Source organism: Centrocercus urophasianus, unplaced genomic scaffold (genome assembly GCF_019232065.1).
Source record: "Centrocercus urophasianus isolate 14NV4802_14NV808 unplaced genomic scaffold, USGS_Curo_1.0 seq_29, whole genome shotgun sequence".
Lineage (NCBI taxonomy): Eukaryota > Metazoa > Chordata > Aves > Galliformes > Phasianidae > Centrocercus > Centrocercus urophasianus.
In genome coordinates, this window is record NW_024884855.1 from 10,627,403 (window position 1) to 10,653,551 (window position 26,149).

At 45.1% G+C, this 26,149-nt stretch overlaps 1 protein-coding gene across 2 annotated transcripts in view; it reads left to right on the forward strand.

The window, feature by feature from the left end:
* Positions 1 to 26,149, forward strand: part of MAD1L1 (mitotic arrest deficient 1 like 1) — a 321,305-nt gene that overhangs the window by 223,065 nt on the left and 72,091 nt on the right. For both annotated transcript variants that reach the window (XM_042828240.1, XM_042828241.1), the window contains one exon: positions 13,959 to 14,149. In XM_042828240.1, the coding sequence (XP_042684174.1) occupies positions 13,959 to 14,149 (191 nt within the window). The remainder of the gene's footprint in view (positions 1 to 13,958; positions 14,150 to 26,149) is intronic.

Below are 26,149 nucleotides of genomic sequence, written 5' to 3' on the forward strand. Positions count from 1 at the left end.
GAACTACAGAAGAACTGTTTAGTGCCACATGGGAGCTTTCTTTGAGGTAGAAAGTGAGAAGTGTGTCTTTAACCTGAGGGTGAGAAGTGGGCAGAATGCAGGATCCAGAGCACCCTTTGTGCAGGGTGGGAGGGCTGATACCACAGTTCCAGCTCTTGACCCTGTTCCTGAGTCAAAATGCACTGCCAGGCAGAGGCTTGCCTCTTCTGTATTGGCCCAGGCCTAGGTATCAAGTGCAGAGCGTGCTTCCTGCTGTGACCTGTGCTTCCTTACTGATTCAGAGGGTGAGTGCCAGCTATTGGATCAGAGGGTTGGACTGAGCTAAGGGCCAGGATTGGTCTGCATACATAAAAGCAAGTGTAACCTCTTTGTTTTGAAAGTGCGAAGGTGTGGAGCTGTGTAAGTTCACATCTGTGACTTCTGTGGTTCCTGACGTCAGGGCTGTGAAGCAAACGGAGGAAAAGGCAGTTTCCCGATGGGGAGAACAGCACTGAGGAATTGGTAGAGTTTAGGAGACTGGGGACAGACATTCTGATGCTGTTATTCTCAATTTGCAATTGCTTGGAGCAGTCTGAATAGCCCGGCTGACCCCCAGAGCCTCCTGGCCTCCCAGGTAACACCTTTACCCATGCCCTGTGCTCTGCTGTAAACATTTCCTTCAGCTGCTTTTCCAGCTTGTACTTACCTTCTGTTCTCCAGCAACTTTTGAGCTAACTTATTTGTACTTCTTTAAACTTTTTTCCTTTTTGTGGTTTGATTTGTGTGATGGAGGTCTGAATGCATAGGGAAAGACAGTTTCTCCTTGAAGACATGAACTTGGATACCTCTGCTGCATTTTAAGCTGAAGAACTGTGCTTCTATTTGGGATTTCTCAATGTTTCAGTACCTTTCATTAGTGAAGGGCCATTAGACTGACAGCCCCAGCTCTTCAGTCTCCTGTATTTACTCACCTGCATCAGTTATGCTGAGCATAATTTTAATCAGAATCCACCGGGTCACCTGTGCTTCATCCGTCTGTTTTTTCTCATTTTATCCCTAAGGTTTTGTTTCCTTAGAACTTTGCTGTAGAGCTTAGCTTTTTAAAATCATCACATCTGAGGCTGAGCTATGAATTGCACTGCTAACAGGACAGGGCTGCGCTGTGATTCAGCAGATTCTGCCTTCTCAGCCCGGGCTGTCGCCACATTAGCGCTGTCAAATGAAGGAACATCCTTGACTCTCTTTTTCTTTCCTTAGCTTCTCTATCTGTAAAACGGAGACGCTAATCTCTCATTTGTGTAACTGTGTAATGTTTGTCCTGCGCTTCAAAGATGCCAATACAATGAAACTGCCAAGCGTTTCGCTAACAGGATTTACGATTTACACCCAAATGCTCATTTCTGTGCTAAAACAAGATCACCTGAAAGATATTGCGGTTGGAACCAAACCAAGGAGGGGGAGGAGGAAACCATCTGTTACACAACAGCAGAAATGTTTCAGGGCATTCGCCTGGGAAGCTCTGGGTGACGAGTTTGGAATATGAAGGCTTATTTATATGGATGGAGCTAATTTCCTCTAACTTATTCATTTTTCACTTAGGGAATTACCTAATCTTACAAGAGAGTCTAGGAGGAAAGATTCATTTATTCTTGGTCTCATTCAGCCCCAGGCATGCCTGAAGATGTTCTGCCTCTTCCAGTTCTGCTTTTTTAACCGATTCTATTAAAGGGGCTTAAACACTTTCTTCTTCTGGATAAAAAGGGTTAATCTTTCTCTTTCTTTCTCACCCTTCTCCTCCTCTTTTTCTGGAGAGTTCTGTTTTTGGCGTCTCTGGCTGTTTCTATCATCTTCTCCCCCTAATCTGCCACTATCTGAAGAATTCATTACATTTCAAATCAGAGGCCTTGCTGCATACATTAGCAGGTTTTAATAGACTTGCCACGACTCAAAAAGGAGGAGAAAAAGAGAGAAGATTTAAAACTCTTGTCTTGCCGAAAGCAGACAGATTGACTCAAAAATGACTCAGTCAATAAAAGATGAGTTTTGAAAAGGCTTCCCTCCGCTCAAAGGGAGCTCGTATTCCAGCGAATTAGGTTTTTCTAAGCCCACTGTCAGAAATTAATAATACATACAGCATGTAAAATGGATTTAGCCCTCTACAGCCTTATACAAACATATCTTTGACTTGCTAAATGTGACACGACTACCAGGATTTTCCAGCCTTTATCCCAGGAGTTTGTCATCTCTCCAGAATTGGTGACTTCAGTGGAATTTATAAGCAACTCAGGAAAAAAAAAAAAGCACCTTTTAAATGAGGTTTTCATTAAGAATGTTTCTACTTCCCTCACCCATTTTCTCCACCCAAAACCCCTCCATCAGAGCATTTTATTATTCTTACATTCAGTCACAATTGTGCCAAAAGCTCTAATTTAAACTCTCAAGCTATAGAGTCCCTCTTCAGCGCTCTGCCTTTGAAGGAAGAGATGCTGAGCCTTCTGCGTTGTGGCAGAAAGCTGTCATTTTTCGTTTGTCTTTTTTTTTTTCCTGCTGCTGCAAAAGAGTTACAGGCCATTAAAATACCTCTTTGTGAGACAAAGTAAAGGCTTCTGTCTCATTAGATTTGTCCACAAAGTGTTTTGTTGTGAGTTGAATTCTTCCCAGGTGGCCTTGCCCACCTTGCTGCTGATGTGAAGAGCCAGGTATGCAATAAGTCCCCATTCCTGTTTGTTCTTCCACTCAAATCCCTCAGTTCAATAAGAACCAAAGGCTTCTTATTAGTTTGGGTGGCTGCTGTATTCAGTCTGTCCTCTCCTCTGCATTTGGACAGGGCTCTGATAATGCACGGAGTGTGGTGTAGGGCCGTGTGATGGGTGGTTGTGGACTGACAGCATCTTTCTATCTCTTCCCATTCCTTGGTTTATGTTTGAATGCTCAACTCAGTCCCCAGTTCTCTACTTTTTCTCTCTGAATATCTTCCTGCTCTTCTATATTATGAACAACCCTTTGGATTAACATGCAGTGTACTGCATGTCCTTGCCTCCTCTTGGATGGGTTTTGTCCCCTAGCTGGATTCTGTTACATATAAGCTTTGTTGCCCTGTGCTTGCAAAAGGCATTGTGTGAATGGGTGGCAGCGCCATGGTGTCTGACTCTGGGCTACACCTTTTAGACGATATGGGGAAGCTTACTAAAATTGTGATGAAGAAACAGACATGAAAGGGCTCTGTTTTGAATCATTATGTGCTGTGCAGATGTTTCTCAGACTTAAAATGGGCAGAGCTCATCATTTTTTAAAAGCCTTCGTAGGCTGTAAGAAGGGACCAAACTTAATGATATGCATCTAAAAAGTGCAGCAGTAACTCCTTCTTTCCCATCAACACAACCAGGAAGCTTACCCAGTTGTGCTTGTCGGGGTCTGAAGAGCAGAGACCCAAAAAAGAACTGTTAGCCGTTGAGGTTCAGAAGATGCTTGCATCAGACTGACAAAAAGCACCTTTTTTACAGAGGTGAAGATAATAAGCTGGGGCAGTACTAGCAGAAAAAAGATTTCACTTACTAAGGATTTTTTCCTCGGCTTTTATCTCTGGGGGCAGGCTGGTAAGTTTTTGTGTTTTAGCTTTTGACACGTAACTAGAAATGAGCTGTCCTGAAGCAGCTCTGAGCGTTTATTAGTTGGTAGCTTGAAGTTAGGTAGAGCTTCTGCTCCTTGCCATGCTTTGCTCATGAGCATTAGCCAAACAGTGCTGGCTCTTGGGTCCTGTGATAAGGTATTGCACAGCACTCCAGGAGGAGAGAATTTGTCTGTTTTGCAAATGTTCAGTCTTCCATTCTTGGGTGTAGGAACACCCAAACATGCAAGACGAAGACATCAGCTGGATTTTTGCAGTTGCAATTGGTGCTTGAGTCATTTTTCCTCAGGGTCTTTTTTTTATGAGCTCCTTCCCAAGATAAGTCTCCAAAGTTAATGTCCTGTCATTTCACGTCACGATCAGGAGCTTTTAGTTTTCTTCTAGAGGTGTGCTCCTAATGTTGATACACAAGGATGAGGAAAAAGGGAGTGAGATTGGCTCTTCCTCTGGTTTTGTTTGTTCCCCATTTTGTTCATTTTTGAATGTTCTCTTGACCTGAGAAAGGAATTTTCCCAGTGAATATTATGTCACTTTACCCTCCAGCTGCTGTGCTGGGACGTAGCCACCCAATAATCTCCTTGAGAATAATTGCTGGTGTGTTTTCAGATCATTTTTGGGAAAGGTGATGAACTGCTCGCTACAGAGAGATGTTACTGACACAGGGCTGCCCTTTGTTTGAAAGCTGGTGCAGAAATTACCCCATGCAATTGTTAGAAAGTCAGAGCTGTCATGGTAAGAAGGGAGGAACAGAGCTGTTTGTTTGTGTGTAATTCCAGGCTTTTTGTGTCATCGTTAGTGTAAACCATGCAATTCCCAGCATGGTGGGGAACGTGCACTTGTAATACAGAGGACAGGAACACGGGCTCTTGCTCAGCATGGATCAGGGTTAAAGAGATGTCATCCCCTACTGAGGAGGAGGTAGGAGCGAGAAAAAAATGATCTTCAGGAGCTGCACACAGAGGAGCAGGCATGGATATTTAATGAATCCGAGTTGTCAGACCAGCTCAGGGAAAGCTGTACGTCCCATCAGTCCCTCTCAGTAGTTGTCAGAAAAAGGGAGGAATCTGCGTCAGTTCAGGTCGATTCTGCGCTGAGCCTTCCCTCCATCTGCCCTGAGTTATAAGAGCTGGTTGTTTTTCTCATTGCTGTTATGGGCACAGGCTGTTCAGCTGTCCCTTCTCTGGTCAGACACGCTAAACTCAAGCAGACATCCTTCTCTTTGATGCCTGAACAAAACTCTTAAGACTCTGCAGCTGAAGACTTTCTAGGATGCAGTGTATGTTTCTCAGCTGCTGCTTGAGGAGTTTTTTTTTTTTTTATGGAAGGCTAATAGCACAGATAACTGTGTTGTCTTGTGATTTAGAGTTGGAGATGTCTATAAATACTTGTTTTGCCTTTGTCTTCCTCCTTCCCTCTCTGGGAAGCTAGACAGGCTCTCTGGAAAGCTGGTCAGTCTCAATGATGAAATGAACAATTACAGCCCTAGTGCCCATCTTCCAAAATTTCTAATAAAATTGCATGAATATTTAATACCCAATTATTAAATATTTAAAAATTTAAAGCTGGACTGGTTTGGAAGTTAGCACGTGATGAATAATTCAGAATTGGGAAGCAAGAGTTGGTGCTGAAATCATGTTACTTTTCCTTTCTTCTTGCTGGGAGATTACTTTGGTGGTCCTGCCAGTCCTGGGACAGTTTGTTGGGGATTGCTTGAAGACTTCAAGTCTTCATCTCTTGCTCGAGAGCATCAGCACAGGCTTAAGGGAAATAACAGTGCCTATCTATAATAACATTGGAAGCTTTTGCCATGGAAATATGATCTCCAGAGGCTGGATGAATGTGATTGAAAGCCTGGTTATCCAGGAGATGGCTCTGTTTCCAAACATCTTTCATGCTCCAGGGAAAAAAAGATTGCTTGTCCTTATGTCTGTGTCACATTCCAGCAGCTTTGATATTTGAAAGCCCCTTTTTCCTGTTCCTGTTCTGCTTCTCTATGCTGAACCAGCGTTTTGTGCGAGATCATCTTTAAAAGATTGTTTTCATAAAGTAGACATCAGAAGATGAAGTAGAACAAGAAAAATATACCAATAAAAGCAGGGCAGAACCTGGTGCCCTATGAGAGGAGGTCCAGGGTACGTCTGGTGTGAGTTTGAAGCAGAATAAGTGCCTTTGGGGCCTGCTGCAGGAGCACAAAGGGCAGAAAAGAAGGGCCTGGGGAAAGTTTGAATAGTTGGCATCAAGAGTGCTTTCAGGCCAAGAGCAATATGTTTGCAATGCCAACATTTCCAAATGCTATTAAGGGGATAAGCAGAGGGGGGAAAAAAAAAAAGGGATTAATAGGAGTGAGTGGAGGCTTTTTTAGAGCTTAGTTTTCTTTGGAACAAAGGACGTAAAACAAACTCTGCAATCTTTTCCCATTAAAAACACAAATAAGGTGGCCTGCTGCAGAGCCTTGCCTTTATCTGTTGCAGTGCAATTGTGTTTGCATCCCTGCTGACCAGGTAAAATGGTGTGCTTTTTTTCCTTGCAGCCCTCCAGCCTGCCCGCGTGCTGCTCACAGCAGAAGTGTTTCCATTAGCCCAGGCCGTGCAAACAGATGAAATGGCAGGCTGACCTTTCAGCAAAGCCTCCTCACATAGGGGCTGGAGGTATTGGGCTTTGTCTCCAACCTTTGTGAGGTTTTGGAGCTGTAATGGTGTATGATGTCTGTCAAGAGGAAAGGTAACTCATGGGTAGGAAGGGACTTAGTCCAACACACCTGAATGTGGTTATTTACAACCACTCTTAAAACAATCAGGGAATCTACAGGGTTTACAGCTCAATCTGCACATCTGAAATCAGATCTAGAGAGTGCCTGGATTGTGCCTGTCCCGTTTTAGGACTGTCTTACACCACATACTGTTGAAAAGCTACTTCAGAAATTGTAAGAATCTCTTTCAATGTTTATTCATTCCATCTTTAGATCCATCTGCCCGTAAAGCTGGGATATTTGTGTTGTGAGTGCAGGCTTAGTAACTTGAGGGATGGGGGGGGAAACGAGATACAGTCAGTAACCATCTTGGGCAACTGTCACTGAATTGAGAGAGCACTTCTGTGGGTTTCAGCATCAGAATTTGGACATGGGAAACTCCTGGAGTCAAAGCAGGGCGGTGCTGCTGGGGAGGCTTGAAATTGCCGCTTGCAAAGCTCCTGTCTGTGGCCTTGGTGAGCGTTGCTGGATGATGAACTGCCAAGTGCTCTCTCGTGTGTGGTTGAATATTGTCCACACTGCAGTTTGGAAGAGCGCAATTCCTGCAAAATGTCTTCACTTTGTGAAGGAAGAAACAAATATTTCTGGAACGGTTTTCCTGTGTTTGTTTTAATAACAGATGCTTGGTGCTGTTCAGAGGTTTAAATAGCATCCAGTGTTTTGGGGTAATGGTAACAATTGTGCAGTGGAAACAAATTAATGGGCAGCATGCAGGGGATGTGATCTGAGCAGGGATAAAATTATCTATTAGACAGTCCTGCAGACCACCCTGTGTAATTGTGTATTATATTTCTTAATTATAGAGTTCCAAGGATTAATTCTTGCGTTAGGCACTTGAGCAGTTTCAAAGCTACTCTTTTTCTTGGAAGCAGCCAAGTGATGTGATTCTTGTTCCTCTAGCAAGCAACACAAGTTAAGCCACTGTTCTTGCTGCCAGCCATCTCTGAACTACAGCCTGTGAAAAGTTCCTGTGACTTTTCCAGGTAATCTGTTTTAGAAGCATCGAAGAAAAATAGGCCTGCTACCTGCTGGCTTGCTCCAGAAGCAGAGGATAGCTGTTGTCCTACAAAATTAAGTGGTGTTATGTATTTGTATTTTTAAGGTGAGGCAATTTTTTGCATCTGAAGTTAATGACCAACTCCAGCTGACATTGCTTTGTTCTGGGAAGTGCTGTTGGGCTTTAATTGCCATATGGAAGGGAAATGTGGCTGGAAAACTTTATCATCGTTTGGGGAGGGGTGGGGGAAATGTCTTCTTGGTTCACAATTTATGCCCAGTGTGATGATTCTGACTCCCAAGATGTTTGTGCCATATCATCCTAATTGGTGAAATTCACCTTGGGTACTAAATAGCTCTCCTGAGGTTAATTTAGCTGCGTCGGGGGTGAATGTTGCCATCCCCAAATAATTCTGTATTGCAGCATGCATGCTGTTTGCATTATTTAAGCCAGCAATTTTAAAGCTACCCAGGGTCTCTTTATACTACATTGCACTATCTTCACCAAGTGCAGCATGGACATGCTGCAGGGGTGACTGATGAGCTGAGTGTCCAGAACCAGCTTGCTTCTTGCCTGCCCAACTCCAAAACAACTCTCTCTAGGGTAGGGGAGCGTTGAGCAGAGCCTGTGCTAGGATTTCCTCTGGGACAGCCTTCTGCTCTATGTGGTTCCCCTGCTTGAGCTGAATCCCTTGAGGTAGGTCAGCTTCAAGTGTGCTCATCAGTCGTGCGACCTTGTGTTGTAATCTCAGCTTTACCAGGAGAAGAAAAGGAAAAAATATGAAACTACAGAACTCTTACCCAAGGCTAATGTGTGTTACGTGTATGTACAGGTACTACAAAAGGGAATTCTCTTCCATAGCTTCTTGTCCCTACTCTTTGTGCCCTGCTTCTTTCAACCTAACCCAATTCCTGATGCCCTCTGCCACTTTGTGCAGATTATCTGGGGATAGAGGGTAATCATGGACTTCTTTCCAAGAAGCGTGCATTGCATAGATAGATGGGATTTGTCTGAAGTGGGATCTTCAGAAATCCATCTTTGCTGAAGGATAATTGGGGAATTTTCCTTGGTGAAGGATTCTTGATCAATATATAAGGATCATGGTGGCAGAGACGTGTTGGTACCATGCTGCCTTTGTAAGCTCTTCCCCACAACTCCAAATGTGGGAGAAGCTGGTGGCTGGAGGAGGGGGCTGGGAGATGCCTTGAGCCATATGGTACATACACAGTGTAAAAATAGACCTATGTTCACTGATCAAATAAATACCACTTAAATTTAAAATTGAACAGCCACTGCAGTCTGAATAGAAAACTGGTTTTACCTTAAAGAGAAGTTACAATTTGTGGTTGTAATGTCACAAATTGTAAGTTTTACGGAGTGCAGCTTAAGCCTGCTGGACTGCAGCATGGTCTTTCAGCCCGGTGTGTGAAGCACTCCTATAAAATCCTGCAGTGAGGTTTATTTCTAGAGAGCGATGATCATAAACCTGCTTCTGTCAGAAAATGCTCAGCCCCTCTTCTATTAGCCTTTATTGAATACAGTGCAATTTATTTTTTATATTGCGTCCTTCACGGAGCATCACAGGACTCTTTTCAGGTGATGTTTGTCATAAAGTAAAGCTGGAGGACGTTTCAGCTCAGGGCTGGAGTGGGGAATGGCTCAATGGGTTTCACGTGCAGAAGGGCAGTGCTTGAGCTGCAGCCAGGTGGGTGGGAAGCAGAGAACTGCCATAGAATAATGAAGGAGCTGGAGGGGTGCAGTGGGGTTGGTGATGGATGGGCCGCATTGCAGTGCTGGGTGCTGTCTGTCTGAGGCACTCTGGTTGGGACAGGATGGATAGGAATCAATGTGGTGCAGAGCATTTTATCCCATAGGTTGTGAGCGAGTGGCTGAACCTCAGATGCCTTACTAAGGGAAGGTGAGCTGTAACAGGCCCCGAATGGGCTTTTCTAGGGCTGAAAAATATTAGCTGGGATCACAAGTGAATTAATGCAGCCGCATGGCTTGGGGTGTCTTGGAGGACTTGCAGAACCAATTTATGCTTTCCTGACAAAGTCGAGTGGTACATCTAATTCCATGGCACTTGTGGCGTGCTGAGAGCCGCAGTGTTTTACCTCTTTCCTCAGGGAAAAGGTTAAGTGTAGATTTGGTTTCCTTTGGTGTGGAGACTGCTGTTGCTATTGATTGACCCAGCTGAACTGAGAGCAGGAGCCAAAGCTGTGGTATTTCCAGGCAGTTGTGAGCATTGTCAGATGTAAGGGAGTGTAAGAGCAACGGAATAAAAAGCAGTGACATTTCCAATCCGAGAGACCGAAACAAGCCCAACTCATATTTTATTTATTTATCCAAAATAGTTTGAATTATTCATTAAAGTTGATACAAGTGTGTGAAAATACGAGGTGGTTTCAAGAAGTAGCATCATTAGGAGGAAGCTAATCATTTGGCAATATGAATTTTGTAACAGATTAATGATTTTTTCAGTGAGAATTTTCTTGGCTGTCAAACTCTTTATAATGGGCAGCATTTAATACGGGTGTGTGGCCTGAATGCCAAGGAGACCAGGCAGAACAACTTGTAGATATTTTCCCTTTCTCTTTGTTCTCCTCTTTAACACCAGGCAGAGTACAAGGCACTATCCCTGTCCAAAGCATAACCTGGCAAACCTTAGTGTATTTCCTGAGTCCTCCTTTGCTTCAGATGCCTTTGGGATGGATGCTTTGGGATATTTATGGTGCAACTTTGCCCATGCCTGGTTTCTGCAGAGCACACCTGCACCTCTCACCTATTCCTTGTGAGCATAGCGATGTGAAACCTGGGAACTCCAATGCTCTAAACACAGGCATTGGAGTTTTCAAACACTGTCTTTTAAAGGTGTAATTAAACCTAATTCTCCAAATGTTGTGAAAGATCTTAAAGGATTGATATGTTCAGTTTTCTGTTTGTGGGAGATAGAGTGGGTGGAAAGTAATGTTATCATAAGAAATTGCTGTTACTGCACCTCGACCTGTCCTGGAAGGATCTTCCTCTGCTCAGTCACCTTTACAGCTGTGCATGAAGCATTTCTCTGAAATAAGCTGAGTTGCATTCTGTGCGAATTATGACTTTTAAAACAATTTTTCCTGACTGTGCTTAGAACTTTGGCTGGAATTATTAATTATTTGGCTTAAGAACGAGCCCAATCACATCTCTGAATTCAGGAATGGGGCAAACAGTGAGCTGTACGTAACTTAATGGCAGGGGAGATGTTAGAGAGTTTGTGTCCTCAGGTCAGTCAGTTGTGCAGCTCTGGCTGCTGGGAATCTGCAGTGCAGGAGCAGTCCCTGCATAGAGCCTCAGCAGAGAGGCTGTGGGAAGCCTGTGCTTAAAAAGCAGCACCTGGTGCCATCTCCAACATCCCCAAAGTATCTGAAAAGTTTGCCTGGGGCTGGCGGCTGTGATGCAGAGCCTGCAGGAGTGCTGTCTCCTGTGGGAGCACAGTGGGAAGCCTTGAAAATTACCTGGGTGTGCCCCAAATGGACTTGTGTTGCTTTGTATCAGCAGTGGGACCCTGTCCCACGTGTCTCATGGCTCAGGCTGCCTTCCTGTCGGATTGCTGTTCTGTGAGTCCTTGCAGCCTAGCCTTGTGGTGGTGTCAGCAATGTCCAAAAAGGGGAAGCAGGGTGTTATTCTCAGTCCTGAGGGCTGCCCTCAGTTTGTTTGGAAGTAGTTGGAAGTAGCCCCTTGCTGATATATTACCCTAGGAGAAAGAAATGTTGCATGAGGGTAAGCATCAGCAGTTGCTATAACTGAGCTGTTGATGACTTCAGTTTAGCTGGGCATAAAGGAAGAGCCATCTTTTCACCATTGTGGCTCAGTGGGCCTTTCACCAGGGGCAGCTACAAATCAAAGCATTCCTACCATCTCCCTGTGCCTGCTTTTTTACTTCTGTCCATTCCCAAGCTGCTTGGCTAAGGAAATGCTGCTGGGAATTGCTGATGGAGCTCCTGGGCAGATGACAGGGCTTCCTCCTGTCCCTGACTGGTGCTGGCACGTTCTGCTACATCTGCATTAGCAATTACGGAGCTCGGTGCCTTGTGCCTGTGGCTGACACGAGGTGTCTCTAGCAGGAAGATAGCATTTCTTCATGCAGATGAATTCCTCCAGCCAGGACAGCTGATGCGGTGAGGCACCAGAACTGCCGCAGGAGCTGGAATGGGAGCCAGGAGGATGTGGAGATGCCAGGGCATGCTGCAGGGAGGGGAGGTGGTGAGCCCTGCAGCTCAATTGGAAAGCTCAGGGCTTCTTGCAGGAAAGACTGATCTGAGAACGCATCCTTTGTCACCCTGGGGTGGGTGATAAGGCTGAACCCAGCAGGTGGTGAGGGTGCTCCTGATGGCCATTAGAAGTACCAAAACTGGAAACAAAACAGTGGGAGAGGTGCTGACTATCTGTGAATAATGTAAGCTGTTCGATGAGTTAGGGTACCATCCACCCCCAAGGTTATAAAATCAGGAAAAGCAGCCTTCAGGATATGGTACAAAAAGGCAGATTTACTTTTCCAAGGCTGGGCTGCATTTATTAGGAAAAAATATCAGTGTTGGACATGAGATATATTAAAAGCAGTGCCATCTTTGATCAGTGGTGAAACATTATTTACCACTGCAGCGTGGCCACTGAATTTTAGTTTCATGTATAGGATTTTGTCCTTAACAGTTGTGTCTTCAGAATGCAAAGCTGAATGAAGACTGTGAAAATATTGAGGTCAGAGCCACCAATTAACCTCCTGATTTCAGAGGCTGATTACTCAATTAATCAAGGGACCAGACCCCGCTGAGATGATGGGGAAAAGGTTGTAACAATCCAGGGAAGGGCTGAGTTAATTGCTCACTGATAAATTAGATAGGAATGGGAAGATTGGTGGTCAAGAATGATGCTTTACATCCCTCAGCAGTTGGTCTGTTCTTGTACAGCAGTCTATTAGTAAATGGACTGGCATGTGATGTTTCCCAAGACTGGTTTGTACCCCTTGATAAAGTAAGGTAGAGTTTGGGGGGTAAAGGAAGTACTTTCCTTGTACATCTTTATGAGCAGCTCTGGAAGGTGGGGCTGAATTAACCAAAGGCAATTGGATGGCCAGCATTATCTCGCCCTGCATGGATGCTCTCACTCAGAAGTAAAGGGACGTGAAGTTCTCTTTAACCATTAAAGAGTTTCTGTCCTTGCCTGGGGATTAAGTTAAATTGGATTAAGGCCAGAGTACTTCTGAGCAGGGCATCCTCAGTGGCATTTAAGGCACTTTAACTTAACATGTTGAATTATCCTTTTGTCCCACCCCAAGAGCCTAAGTAAAGCAGTACAGAAGATGAGAGGGGAGTTGTTAGTGCTAGTGCTCCTGCAGTTGCTGGAAGCTGAATCGTGGCAGGTGTGTGGGCTCACCATTGCCATTCCTGCATTCCTCCTGCGCTGTACTTGGAAGGTCAGTGGAAACATACTTGGGAAATACCTGAGCAAAAACTTTTCTAGCAAGCTTGGGAAGCAGTCATAGTTCAGCACGGGCTGTATGTGCCCAGCCAAAATCCATGGTTCATGCGCAAGCAGTCGTCTTGCAGTGAAATTCCTGCTTTCCAAGTGCTGGAGCACAAACTAGCTGTCCTGTGGCCCAAGTGTGCTGCAATTATCTCTCTAATTGCAGGACAGACAAAGCTGTAAACCTCAGAATAACAGGGAGATATCTGAGTAAGAAGTCTTGTTTGTTTTCTGCTAGAAAGAGGGTTGTTTTTTTTTTTTTAACTCTGGACTGCAGTGTTGATAACACAAGCTGATCTCTAGCGTATATTAAGGTAAAGCCAATCTCTGTAATTAATGGGGGGATAAATCGAGGTTTAATTACTCAGAAGGCACCTTGGGTGAAAGATTCATGGTAATTGTTGTGTATCCTCTTGAAGGATTCACAGTGCTGGCAGCTCCCTTTGTAGCAATAAAATGCAGGGTGAGTGGCAAGCAGTCTCCCAGGACCTCTCTGCTGGGGACTAGACCAGGTAAGGCAGCAAATGGAAAGAGACAGTGGTACTCCTCAGGCTCTTTATCACAGGAAAAGCCCCTTCCCGAATCTGAAAGGATTCCTAAGCATCGTGTCAATTGGAGATCAAAGTGCTTACAGTCAGATCAAGCGTGTGTTTGAAGAGATTTCCCTTATAGCCAGATCCCTCCTCGTGCGACCATACAGAGGCACATTTGTTATCATTGTTCCGCTTTCTTGCTCCCTGTAACATAGCGCTCTTCTCTTGGGCTCTGTGTAGAAGATGAGATGTGTGCGTGTGGGGAAATGGATGCTGTAGCTTTGAATTTTGTAGGATGCTGTTGAAGGGCTGGCCAAGCAAAACAAAAATCCATCCTGCTAAACCGCGTCTCTTTTCCTCATTCCCCAGTTTATTATCTTTTGGTCTTCTGGGGACAGGAAGAGAGGATTCTAGCTTGTCTGTTTCTTTACTCTGCCTGCTTAATTCACTTTTTAAAAATTTAATTAACCTTTTCAATTCACTTAGTTTGGTTAGCACTGTAAATACGGCACGAGGCCTCTACTCCAATGATGTATAACACAGCACCCTCTTTCTTCCCCTAAATAGAGCTGAAGAAGCAAGTGGAAAGTGCAGAACTAAAAAACCAGCGCCTGAAGGAGATTTTTCAGACCAAGATCCAGGAGTTTCGCAAGGTCTGTTACACTCTCACTGGGTACCAGATCGACATCACCACTGAGAACCAGTATCGACTCACCTCCATTTACGCTGAGCACCAAGGAGACTGCCTGCTCTTTAAGGTAGGTGCGCGCGTTCCGTGCTTCTCCTGCTTCCTTGGGTTCATGGTTTCCAGCGTGACATGTTTCTTCTTTCTTGGTGGTTAGACTGGAATATCGTTGCCATGCTGCTGTGTGACAGGTTGTTCCTTAGGAGGAAAGTAAAGATGCTTCTTTCAGGAAAAAAAACTTCCGTAGGTTTTGCATCTGGTCTCCCCCTTGTATATCAACATAAGTCAAGAGAAAAGAGAAGAGGCTGTATATGCATAATACCTAAGGCATCTGACTTTGCACTTCACCTTTTTATATCATCTGTTACATATTCCGTGGCAATAAAACCTTATGCAACCATCTAGATTTCATCTTGACTTCACTGTATGTCCTTACTGTCTTAGCTACCCTCTAGCTTGTCTGCATATCATCTTGTCTTTATGTAAATCGGTGTCCCTTTCGAGGAGCGACTCATCCTGTGTGTCTGAAGTGCCACTTATACAAGCACCTCAGATGAATTGCAATAGCAATGTCTTCCGTGTGTCTGATACTGTACTGGTCCAGCCAGAGGGTCTGAGTTTGGGTTGGGCTGAATACCTTAGAGAGCTGAGGTGTGACATTGGAGTTATTGAGTAGTTAAGTTGCATCTTTATTGCTTAGGTTCGTGTATCAATAGGTGAGTGGGAGAACTTCTTATTTCTCAGCTGCAAACACAATTGGCACTTAAGACCATTCCTACTTGCCACTGACTCCCCTCAAGCATATTGTTAGAAGGAGGATGAGGATTTTGGAAACATTCATTATAGAAGTGGAGTGCATAAGCAGGGACTGGAGAAGTTCACTTTCTGCAGACCTACTGCTGTGTGGATTGCTGCAGGATTGTTTCTTGACATAATAGGACAAATATTTTCCTGCTCTGCAGCCTCAGAGCCTCAGAAACGAAACAAACAAACCAGTGAGGATAAGACAGCACCTTGGATCATTAGTAAAACTAGGAAAACATCACTAAAGTGGTTATATTGCTTGGCCTTATCAGGACTGAAACAGATGGCAGCAGGCAAACTCAGTCTGTGGAGGAGGAGAACTCTTAGTTTTCAGGTACTGTCCTTGAATCTGGGGAAGAGCTAGCTGAGGTGGTGCTGTGCTGTTAGCTCTGAGGCCTCCCCAGGCCTGTGTTCACACCTGCTTTGTTACATGCTTAGTGAATGAAACTTCTGCATGTCCCTGGAGGTGTCTATTGGCATGGCAAGACAGAGCATTTAGCAGCTTTTTCTGTGATGTAGAAGAAATGGTGCAGTTGAAGAGAGTTAAGAAAATATAAGGAAATGTAGCCCACTGGAACAAGGACTCATTTCTCAGTAATACATCTCCAGTAGGATCAAGTTCTTCTTTGTGTTGCTGCAATAGAAATAACCTATGTACAGGACAGTGAATGATCAAGATTCCTCTCTTTAAATGCTGTTGTTGCTTTCTGTTGTTCACTTGACTTTATTCCCAAGTCCATCCAGAGGACAGAGGTAAGGGTTGCAGGGAAAGCAGCAATAGTTCTGATTTCCTCACAGAATCCAGGCAGGTAGTGTTCATGTATGTACTGAATCTTGCATTCTCACTGGGTTTCTGGTGATACTCTTTGATTATGCAGCAGAATTGCTAAGCTTGCTGTGGGTGTTAGTGTGCATTTCATTAACCCAAAGAGGTCAAAAAGCAGAGAATGCTATTTGTATTTATTCCATTTGAGCAATTTGTGGAACAAAGTCTATACAATTAAACTGGAGAAGTCCCCCAGCACTTTACAAGCTTCCATCGTTTCTCTGTAAACTTCAGAACATCTTTCAGTAGTGCTGCTGGTGGCATTTAATTTCAGTGAGGATGTAATGGGAGCTATTATAATGCAACCCCTTCAAAGCTAAATGAAGATGAAAGATGTGCTTGGTTTTCCCAAGCAACAAGGTGTGCTGTTGCTGTAGTGAAAGGTATGCATCCAGCCAGTTTGCTTAAATGGAATCACAGCTTCATCGAAAGGGTTAATCACTGTGCCATGCTGAGAATACAAATGGCTGCATCCTAAATGAGCACTGAATTCCAATGAAAGCGTATCAATATTTATTGGCAATCCCTATGGATACAACAGATGAGCTCATCAACTTGAAGGATGTTCCAGTGATTTTTCTCAGACCTTCTGTGTGAGAGCGCGTAGGCAGCAAGGCACATCTCAGATTTCGCAGCTCACTCTCACTTGTTTGCTCTTTTTCATCCTTTTAATTAAAATGCTGTGAAAAGTGACATACAGAATCCTCACCAGCAGTTCAGTTTCTGATTATTTTTATGGGAAGCAATGTGTTATAGTTATTGGGTCACTTGACAGCTTCATCTTCAGTTAGTGCTGTTGATACATTAGATGTGTTGGGCCCTAATACAGACCTGGCATTCCACATGCTGCTTGGTTTGTGAGTCTAGGCCAGGCCACCCGTGAGATATCCAAGAACTGCATTGCTCACTCGGTAGCGATCTATCAGAGGTGTCTTATTAAAACAAAGAAGCATTGCTAGGGAACATAAAAATTGGTTTTACCAGCTTGGAATTAATTAGTAGCAAATCAGGATGTCATTTTTTGGCAGTGTCTGTATCAGGTTGTTTACCATTGCCTCTGGGTAGACCCTGAATGAGAGTAAGGAAGTGAGGTCTTTAGAAAAGCAATGACAATTGATTCACACAAAGAAAGTCTTTTGGTAAACAGAAAGACTGGTCAAATTTGAAGAGGAGATGATTTGGAGACACTTGTACAAATGAACAAGCAGAACAGAGGAAATAAATCATAGGCCTTTTCTTTTTGTGTGTCCAGAGAACACAGTCTGGACCCAAGCATTCAATGTCAATCAATTTAAAACTAGGAGTGGAAGTCTTGAATTTGTAGACCCTGTTGCTTCAAGGTACTGCTGAAAGCAAGAGCTCTGCGGGTTTTCTGAAATGGTGATGTGTCTTTACAGACAAATAGTAATGCCTAGGTTTGCATTAAATATTTAGATTTACCTTAAGTAGGATTTGGGAAGTCAAGCCAGCCTCCTCCTGTAGGGGTTAGGAAGAAAATTCCTGTGCTTGCTGGTTATTTTTTGGGCTGTCTGTACACGTAGTTTTGCCACTGCTGCTTCTGATGACATTCAGCTTCATCCTCTGGCAGTACTTGGGAATGAAGACTTGAATGAAGAGGAGAGAGCAAGAGTAGTCATCAGAGAGAAGTCTGCTTTAAGTTTCACTTGCATGATATTCACTGTGCTTAACTGTTTCCACCATTGGGGCGTGAATGTGGTGCTGGTCACTTCTGTTGGTAGGATCCTGGACTGAAAAGGCAATTGATGTGGTGTAACAGCCCTGTGAGATCTGGCAGCGTTCGAAATCTTTTGGGTTACTCTGTGCTCCCAGAAAGTGCTCAGGTTTCTCCCTGGTTCAGGTGTATCTGGGCCTGAGTTGGTTGGTAAGGAAGTAAATCAGATTATTTTCAGTATCTCAGTGGTGGTGTGTGTCTGAGCTTATTAATAGTCCTGGCCAAAAAGCTGCATTTAGGCAGCTCAGCAGCTTATGGTTTGTTGTATTTTCTGTATCCTTAGAGCCTAGTCTTCCACAGAACAGATTTGTCTGTTTCCAGCTCTTGCCCATGTTGTTATTTTCTGCCAGTATTATCAAATGGAAACATAAACATCTGCGGTAGCTCATTGAAGCATCCCCAAGATGGTGGGCTTCATGCCTTGAAAAAGAATGCCCAAGACATCAGACAGCAAATAAAAATGGAAGCATCATGACACAGCATGAGAATGTTGCCAGCCTCGGGGTTGTCACTTCTGCCAAATAAAACCTTTACTGGTGTCCAGTTGGATTGATAATATGGTAATAAAATGAACAGCTTTTTAGCAGCCTGTTAAAGTAACAGCCACTGCACACACAGTCTTTGCACACCTGCTGTAGGAGTTCTTCAAGGCAACCTGAAAAGTGAATGTTGTTGATGTGGTTCACAGCGTATTAAAGAGGCAGAACTTAGAGAGCGAAGGGGATAAAGGCTGTGCTGGTTTGGGGATTCTCTGATGGAAGAGGGGTGTGGTGGAAGGACAGATACAAGCTGTGTGCTAGCAATTGGTGTGGAATGTGAAAGACAGAAGGCAATTCATGAGGATACATAGAAGGGTGGTCTTCCAATGCAGCCTTGAAGGTCTGGGAGAACTTCAGCCACTGATTGCTGGCAGGTGGGAGTTGGTATGTAGTGACAGACTGCCTCAGCCTTGTTTGTCTTTGCTTCATTTCCACCCTCCTTTTCCTGAACATCTGTCTTAGTGGCTAATTGGAGGCAGGATGGTGGGTCAGATGGCCTTACAGCAGTTATCATTAAGAACAACTGGGGCTGAATAGAAACCTGAGGTGGGTAGAAAGGTAAATTGTGACAAGGTGTGCAAAATGTGGGAGGGCACTTGTGTGAGCAAAAAGTGATGGTTTAATTGTCTGTCCTTAAGGAGGGAAACAAGGATGGATAGAATGAGAACCTGGAGGCTATTTTCCAAGTACAAAATAGTGCTGACAAAGTGCTAGCTGGAAGGAGTCAAAACTGAGGTGGTTAAGCATGCAGGGGATGCTCTGTGCCCTGAGGCTGCTAAGATGTTGGTGCAGCCTTAGCATCACGTTTGCCACAGTGCCCCACTAACAATTTACGTCTCAAAATTAGCAGGAAGGTTACTACAGGGATTGCTTTGACTTACCTGAGTAGTTCTGTTTGGAGCAGAGGCTGACAGCACTGCTGGGAGCTCTGGATCTGGTCCTCGTGCTTGGCATCCCTGCGGTTGCCATTAATTCCTCCTTGAGCCCAGCTGAGTATCCTTGAGAAGCATGTTCTAGCTGTTTGTTTCTTTTTGCATCTCTATCTACTCAGATATCCTCTCTTCCTCCTCAGTCCTGATGAGTATCGAGAGGAGAAAGAAATCATAATTTTGACAGAGTGCTTTTCTTCCAGCAACTGTCTTGCACTCCTGCACACAATCAGAAATAACAATGGGGCTCGTTGGTGGAGCAGGCCAGGCAGCAAGAAGTTGATTGGAGATTGCAGGCCTCTGCTAGCCCCTCATTCTTGTTAATTACAAGTTATTTTATTTTTATATTTTGTTTCCTGTTTGCCCATGTGGTTGCTGGAGATGCTGGTTGTGCCTGTGTGATGGTGATACCTTGCAGGGATTCCTGCAGGTTCAGCTCTAATCAGCATCTCTAAAAGCAGAGCTGTCCTGCAATCTGTAGTGTTTCAGGATCAAATCCTGCATTTAAACTTCCTACATTTCATTTTCATCCAGATGTTTTAGTGACCTATTTCATGTTAGGACCTGGCTTCAATTCTTGTTTCTGTCTTCATTTTATTCTGCTCTTTTTCATGTGGGTTTTTTTTCCCCTCTTGACATGGTTTCACTTCTATATGTTCTTCCCTAAACAACTGCCTACCCTTTAGGGCAGGGTATCTTTTTTCCTTTTAATGAAACCAGTCACCTCAGGGGTAGTGGAACTTGGGAAGATCTGACAAAGCCGTCTTTCTAATGCAGAATTTCTGAGTGCAAAGATGTTGCTTTGAGACTTCTGGAGGCTGTGCTGAAACCTTGATCTAGCTGAGAAAAGTTAATGCTCTTCTTCTGCTTCCCATCAGTGCTATGGGGAGAATGCTTCTGCCAGCGTCACCAGACTGTACTCAGGGTAACACACTGTGCTAGTGGGAACCAGAGAGCAGCTTTGAGCTGGGGAATTCACCCCCTATTACCTGCCCATCTGGCACAGGAGCTGTTCTGCTTGCTGGCTCCACTTGCTCCCCTTCTCTGCCATGTCTGCCTGGTGGGGTGGATCCAGCCATGCAGGTAATTAATGCTGATGATGCTGGAGCATTATTCCAGTGGCTAAATCATGCAGGAGGCTGGTATGTGTGAGCTGCTCAGAAGGCTCACAGGTTTGTGTCCTTGGTGGGTGCAGTAGGTAAATGAAATATTTGGCTTTTCTCCTCTTGAAATGGCCAATATGTTAGGTTGTGAAGCAAATGCAAAACCCCTTGCTTCAAAAAGCAAGGCTTATTTTCAGGCAGGAAATGTGAAGTTGCTCACAGATACTGCCTGAGAGTCCATCAGTCTGCTGGTAGTTCTGCTGATGTTCTCACCTTGGTGCCAGCTCACGGCAGACACTGGCCAGCCCTGCTTCTGCAATATGAAATAACCAAACTACCGGAGTGCTGGTGGTTTTTGTTGTTGGTTTTGTTTTTAAAGAAAACACCTTGTGATTCACCTCTTCCTCATCCCATTTTTCTTCATTAAAGTACATCTTGCTTAATGAAACAGGAGAGGCAGCCCATGCTTTCTAGGGTAAGCTGCACACACAACAAGGAGCACAGGTCACGGGGGAGAAGTAGATTAAGCTTCAGCATCCAGGTTGGTGTAGCAGCACACCCAGCAGGAGGCAACGGGCAGGATGAGTGCATGGGGCAGGTTGTGCAAGGCTGTGTACCCCTGTCCAGGCAGCTGCTGTTTGTGCCCTGATGGCACCATCCTTGTGCCTGAGACAGCCCTGCTATCAGCAGGAAGCGGGGCAGACCCTGGCTGACACACATGGTATAACAACCATCTCTATTTCCACTTCCCATCCTTGTTCCCAGTGTTTGGGTGATGCAGTTAGCTTGAAGAAGAGCTGCTCCTGTCGCTGTGCCTGGGGCCCTGCGGGAGGTCTCAGGAGAGGAGGATGCTGCATCCTCCTGCTGCTGTGTTTGAACAGCTTACACAGGCCGTGTGAGCTGGCAGTGCTGTGTTTATGCATTGTGAGATAAAGGCAGAGTTAAACAGTGGATAAAACAGGGGGGGCTTAGCAAAACCCTGCTGGATTCTTACTCCCATCTCTACCACTGAACAGCCACGTGGCTTTGCTTGTGGTTGCTCAACCTTCTGCTTTCCTTCGTCACCTGGGCTCAGGGCATTGCTGTCCATCAGCTTCCACATGGCTGTGAGGAGCAATTTAACTTGTTCTGCAAGGAGAAGGCTGCACGTGAACACGGGGGATGAAAGCCAGTGCAGCAGGCTTCTGTTAGCCGTGTACAGCAAGGCGTCCCTTGAGCACACCGCAGCCTGGAGAGGGGCAGGACAGCCAACCTATGGGCACCTACCTCCTCCTCCAGGCAGAAATCTCCCCTGTTGAGTTATTTCATTAATTTTTTTGACTCTCTGGTAGTTTCAAAAGATGTTCTTCTTAGAGGCTGTGTGATCAGCACTCTTGAAGGAAAAGGCGATGCCTACAAGCCCGGGAGGCTGGGGAATACAAAGGCCTCGCTGCCGACACATGAAATGGGTGTTCTGCAAAGCTGCTTTTGATGCGTGCTTGTTGCTTTCCCTGACTGCTCTGTTGTGGATTTGCAGAACATGCAGAGCCGTGTCAGCAAACCATAACCCTGTTGTTTGCTTGCATATGATGACGTTCAAAGCTGCAAATGAAAAGGAGCAGAAATTGCTGGAGGTTTGATGCCTTTTGTGGGGTGGAAAGTCTTTGAGTTTCTGGGCACTCGACATGTCTGCCATCTTCTCTAGCTGCTGTGCAATCTGCTTGAGCCTTATTTTCCAGGGAAAGGTTTGTGAGACTTCTGAGAAAAGCTGGTGGCACCCAGCAGGGCACCCACCTGCCTTGGGTGTCCTCTTGCTTTGGAAGTTACAACTTCAATCCATGCCTGACCAGGACAAAAGATTTTTGAATCTGGAGAAAATATAGTGAAGAGAGGGAAGAGAGTGTTTGTCTGTATAAAAGCCTGCTTGTATGATGAACAGCAAAAGATTCCCATGGGCATCGTGGTCTTGGGATCATCTGTTATCTGGAGCTGAAGGCTCGATCGGAGCTTATAGAAAGGGAATGGATTCATATGTGTATTTAAATGATTGTGCTGTGCCCTCACGCTTAGGATGTTAAAGTTAAAAGGCTTCATCCTAAATTTCATTTGGGTCATGCAACTGTTGGTTGTTTCTCAGAAGGCCTGGCATGCAAGTGGGCGGGGATGTAGTGGGAAAGTGCTGGGGAGAAGAGTCATGGTCACAGATCCCCTTTGGCAGCCAAAGGGCCACCATGGGGTAACACTGCACCTTACAGCTCTGTGTTCCTCTGTAGTCCTTGCATTGCTTCTGTGCCTTGGAGTCTGAATGCTCGATTACTGCGTGGCTTTTAACCGTGCAGTTAGTGTGAACCATTCAGTAACACTTTCTCTCCAACTGTCTTGCCGGTTTGAGAGCCCACATTTCAGAGATTGCTCTTGTGGGGTCCCAGTCTCTCTTGTATTCGTATGTTCCCTGAAACCTTTAACTAAGCAAAGGTCTGCTACGTTTTCCTTTTGAGAAACCACTTTTAGGAAAGCAGAAATCACTTCTGTGTGAGCATCTTCTGCTTTGCAAGGCCTCCCACCTCCATTTGGAACAGTTGCTGCTGGAGAGGGCCGGAGGCACAGCAAGCATTCAGTCGTAGCATTTCTTCAGATTTGATGCACTTCAGGGCATCCTGTGGTCTCAAGCACAAGATCTGAAGCAGGCTCTCCAGATCATAGCATGTCCTATTGGTGTTGCAGTATGATTTTATTAATTCTGGAGTCCTTGCCATGGTGTGCTACCTGTGGAGCAATGACAGAATGCAGAAGTAAACTGAAAATCCTTCTGGGGAGCTTTGTTCCAGCAGCAAGCTGCTGTGATTCTGGTGGAGTCCTCTGCCGTGTTGCAGAGCAACGATCTTCCCAGCTCACCTACTCTATGCCTGAATAATTAATACTTCACACAGACACAGGTTAAAGCCAGCATTCAGTAATGTGCCAACTGCCTTTATTTCATGTGTGTGGAAATGGTGAGAAAGTTCATCTGTTCTCGTGTTTGTTTCAGACAAACAAGTACATCTTCATCCCAACTCCATGCCCAGAAGATGTTCATCCTTACCCATGTGGCTATTAGCACTGAGATGGGTGACTGAGTACTATTTTAGGGCTTTGGATTTAACATATGCTGTTGCGTGGGAATATCTTTTGAGGAGGAAATACAGACAGGTATTTTATGTCAGGTCTGTCTGAGAAGAATTTGCAGCACAATCGCGTGGCTGCTTCCTCCTCTGTAGGGGAATCTAAGAGCTGAGGATGACCTCCAGCTTTGGTAGCTTCCAGGATTGCCTTTTGATGGCATCTCTGGTGCCTGGAAGAAGATAAGCCTGTCTGCCTGTATCTTGGAGGAAATATATCAAACCAAAGCATGCAAATTGTAATTTGCTCCTAATCTGTATTCAGTTTCAGCAAAAGCGGGTGGCTGATAACAGTGGATCTATCCAAACCACGTTCTGGGGAGCTGGCATAAATTTTCAGCCTTAAACTGAAGGGTTTGTCTGTCTTAATGGAAGGCTCTGGAGAGCATTTAATGCAATGGCTGTCACTTTGCATTTCAGCATGTATCTGTCTGACAAGGGACTGTCTGTAGATAATTTTTGTATGAGGCAGATAGAACAGATGCTGGCAGCGTGAGGAGTTGGTTATCGTTGTGTCAGTGGTGCAATGACTGGTTCTTGTGCTGCATGCGGTGGAGCTGTGATGGAGCTGCAGCGGTGAGGAGCAGTCTGTTGGTGGCTTGCTGGTCCTTGTGTAGAGAGAAAGAGCCCAGCTGGCTGTTGCACTTGTGCCCAGGGGTTCCAGATGTGTATAAGTAGCTGTGCCTCGCCGTGCCTTTCTCTGGCAGGCAAGATCTCACTGCCTTGTCTTGGGAAAGTGCAGGAGATGTCCTTGGCTTTTTTGGCAGCGTCACACTGCAGCCTGAAGTTGTTTCTCTTCATACAATTCCATTAGAGTGATGACAGGTTCAAGTTGGAACAGAAAAAGACCTGATGAAAGGACCGGTCTGTAAGTGGGGAAGATAGACAAAGTGAAAGCAGTAACTAGTAAGGTAATAGGCAGTGATGGATCTATAATCTCTGAGTCTGCTGTGAGCACTAAGTTCCTAAATAGTGTCCTTTCAGCCCTAACCTATTTATTTGCAAAGTGCTAAATTTAATTTTCCTTAGTCTGCAGGAAGGCAGCATCCCAGGAATAAACCCTTAGCCCAGCCAAGAAGCTATGCCAAACTGCTTGTTCCAGCATTTCCATTTCCTCTTCCCTTTGCACAGAGCATCAGGCCTGTGCACCCCAGCACATCAGCTCTCAGGTGGTGTGGCAGGTCTCCTGCTGAGAGCCTTTTGGAAGGGGAGATGAAGAGCCCCCAGCACTGGGCTCAAGGAGTAGCACCTGGGCTGGATAAGGGTAAAATGAAGTAACCTGGCTGGGGGGGGGGGAAGTTGGCACCTGAAACTGTATGAAGGAGATGATATTGCCTGTAGTGATGCTCTGTCCTGTAGAGAATAATGGTGCTAAGGGCTGTCAGCTTAGAATAGATTCAGTAGTTGAACAGCACATAAAAGCTCAGTTATTCTGAAGCCTCCACAAAGCCACTTCTTGTGGAAGAAAAGCAGTGAGTTTTCCAACACTGGCATTGTGCAGGTTAGCCCTGCAAAGTTTCAGTGAACGCGGAAATAAGTTTGTGTGTTGCTTTGCATTCCTGGCAGCACTGAGCTCAAAAATTCCTCAAACTCGTGATTTAGGAGAGTTTTTAGAAATGTTGCTTTAATAAAGTTTCGGGTGTTTGAGTGCAGGAGCTGCCTGTGAGTAAGCACTGGGTGTTCCCATCGTTGTCACAACCCCGGTGCAGCACAGTGCGGGCTCCATTTGTACCATTGCTTCCAAGGAAGCCAGTTCTGTTTCAGAGCTTTGCTATTTTCCTGCCTCCAGAGGATTTCAGCAGAGTTCCTCACAGTGCTACTGTCTCCCTTGGTCCCTTTTCATCCCTACAAAGGCAGCACAGTGCTGGCTAGCATGGAGAACATCCCACTGGGGCTCCCTGTGTTCCCTGCCTGCTGCCGTTGTGTCCATGGAGAGATGTACTGCCCAGAGATGGACAGGTTTGCTCTGCTCTGCTTTGAGGCTCAGTTGGATTTTCACTCAGGTTTAACACTTGCGAGGTGCCATGGAAAAGGCAGTCTTGTTGTTTTTTGTTGGTTTTTTTTTGGTTGGTTTTTTGTTTTTTTTTGCTGTTTGTTCTATTTTTGCTGCTTTTTTTTTTTTTTTTTTTTTTTTTTTTAGCATCTTAGGAACAAAATCGGTTTCTGCAAGTTTATATTCAGCCCTTCCTCCTTCTCCTCTCTAAATGTGGAAAAGTGTTCTGAGCTCCTCAGCTCCCTGTGTTGCTCTCTTCTCTCTCACGTTTGTTTTAAAATAAACAAAAACAGCAGTGCCAAGAACTGAGGGGAGCAGATTGAGCAGGCGTTTGGCTGCTCTGGTGCAGAGCTGCTGGGAAGGGGATGTGCAGCCCAGGGAGGAGACCTTGCTGGCCCATAATAGATGGGCACTGTGGGGTCTTGGCTGTTCTGTAACTGGGAGAAGCGGCTCCTGCAGGGGTCAGTGCTATGTATGGGCACCTTTCTGTGCCAGCTGCAGGTTCTCTGGTAGGCATGTGAGCAGCTGATTAAACCAAACACTGAGGTGAGAGGCTGCCTTTCTCCGAGAGCTGTCCTCTGCTATTCCTTCATTTGAAAGCTCAGTGCCATAGAAGATTTCGTTAGCCACTCTGCACGTCTCTGCCTGCAGTCAGCTTGCTGCTCAGTGAGTGTTTATTAATGTTTGCATTCATTCTGGGATTTTCCCTCACCCAGGGCGTTGTGTAAAAAGCCACGAGTCCTTCAGGCCAGGAAGAACCTGGGGTTTGCTCTCTGCATTGTATCAAGCGTTGATGTGGTATTAAACTGAAGTGGCTTCTCCACAAAAAGCAGAACTAGATTCACTTAAAAATGCATTTCTCTACCAGATCATTCCCCTTTGAGCTCGGTCTGCGGGGAGCCCTGTTGTGCAGGGAGGAAGCGGGCAGCAAACCAACGGCCCTCTGACTGCACAGGGGCATCTCCAGCTTGCCGGAGCTGCTTCCATCACTCAGGGACTGAAATTTTAAT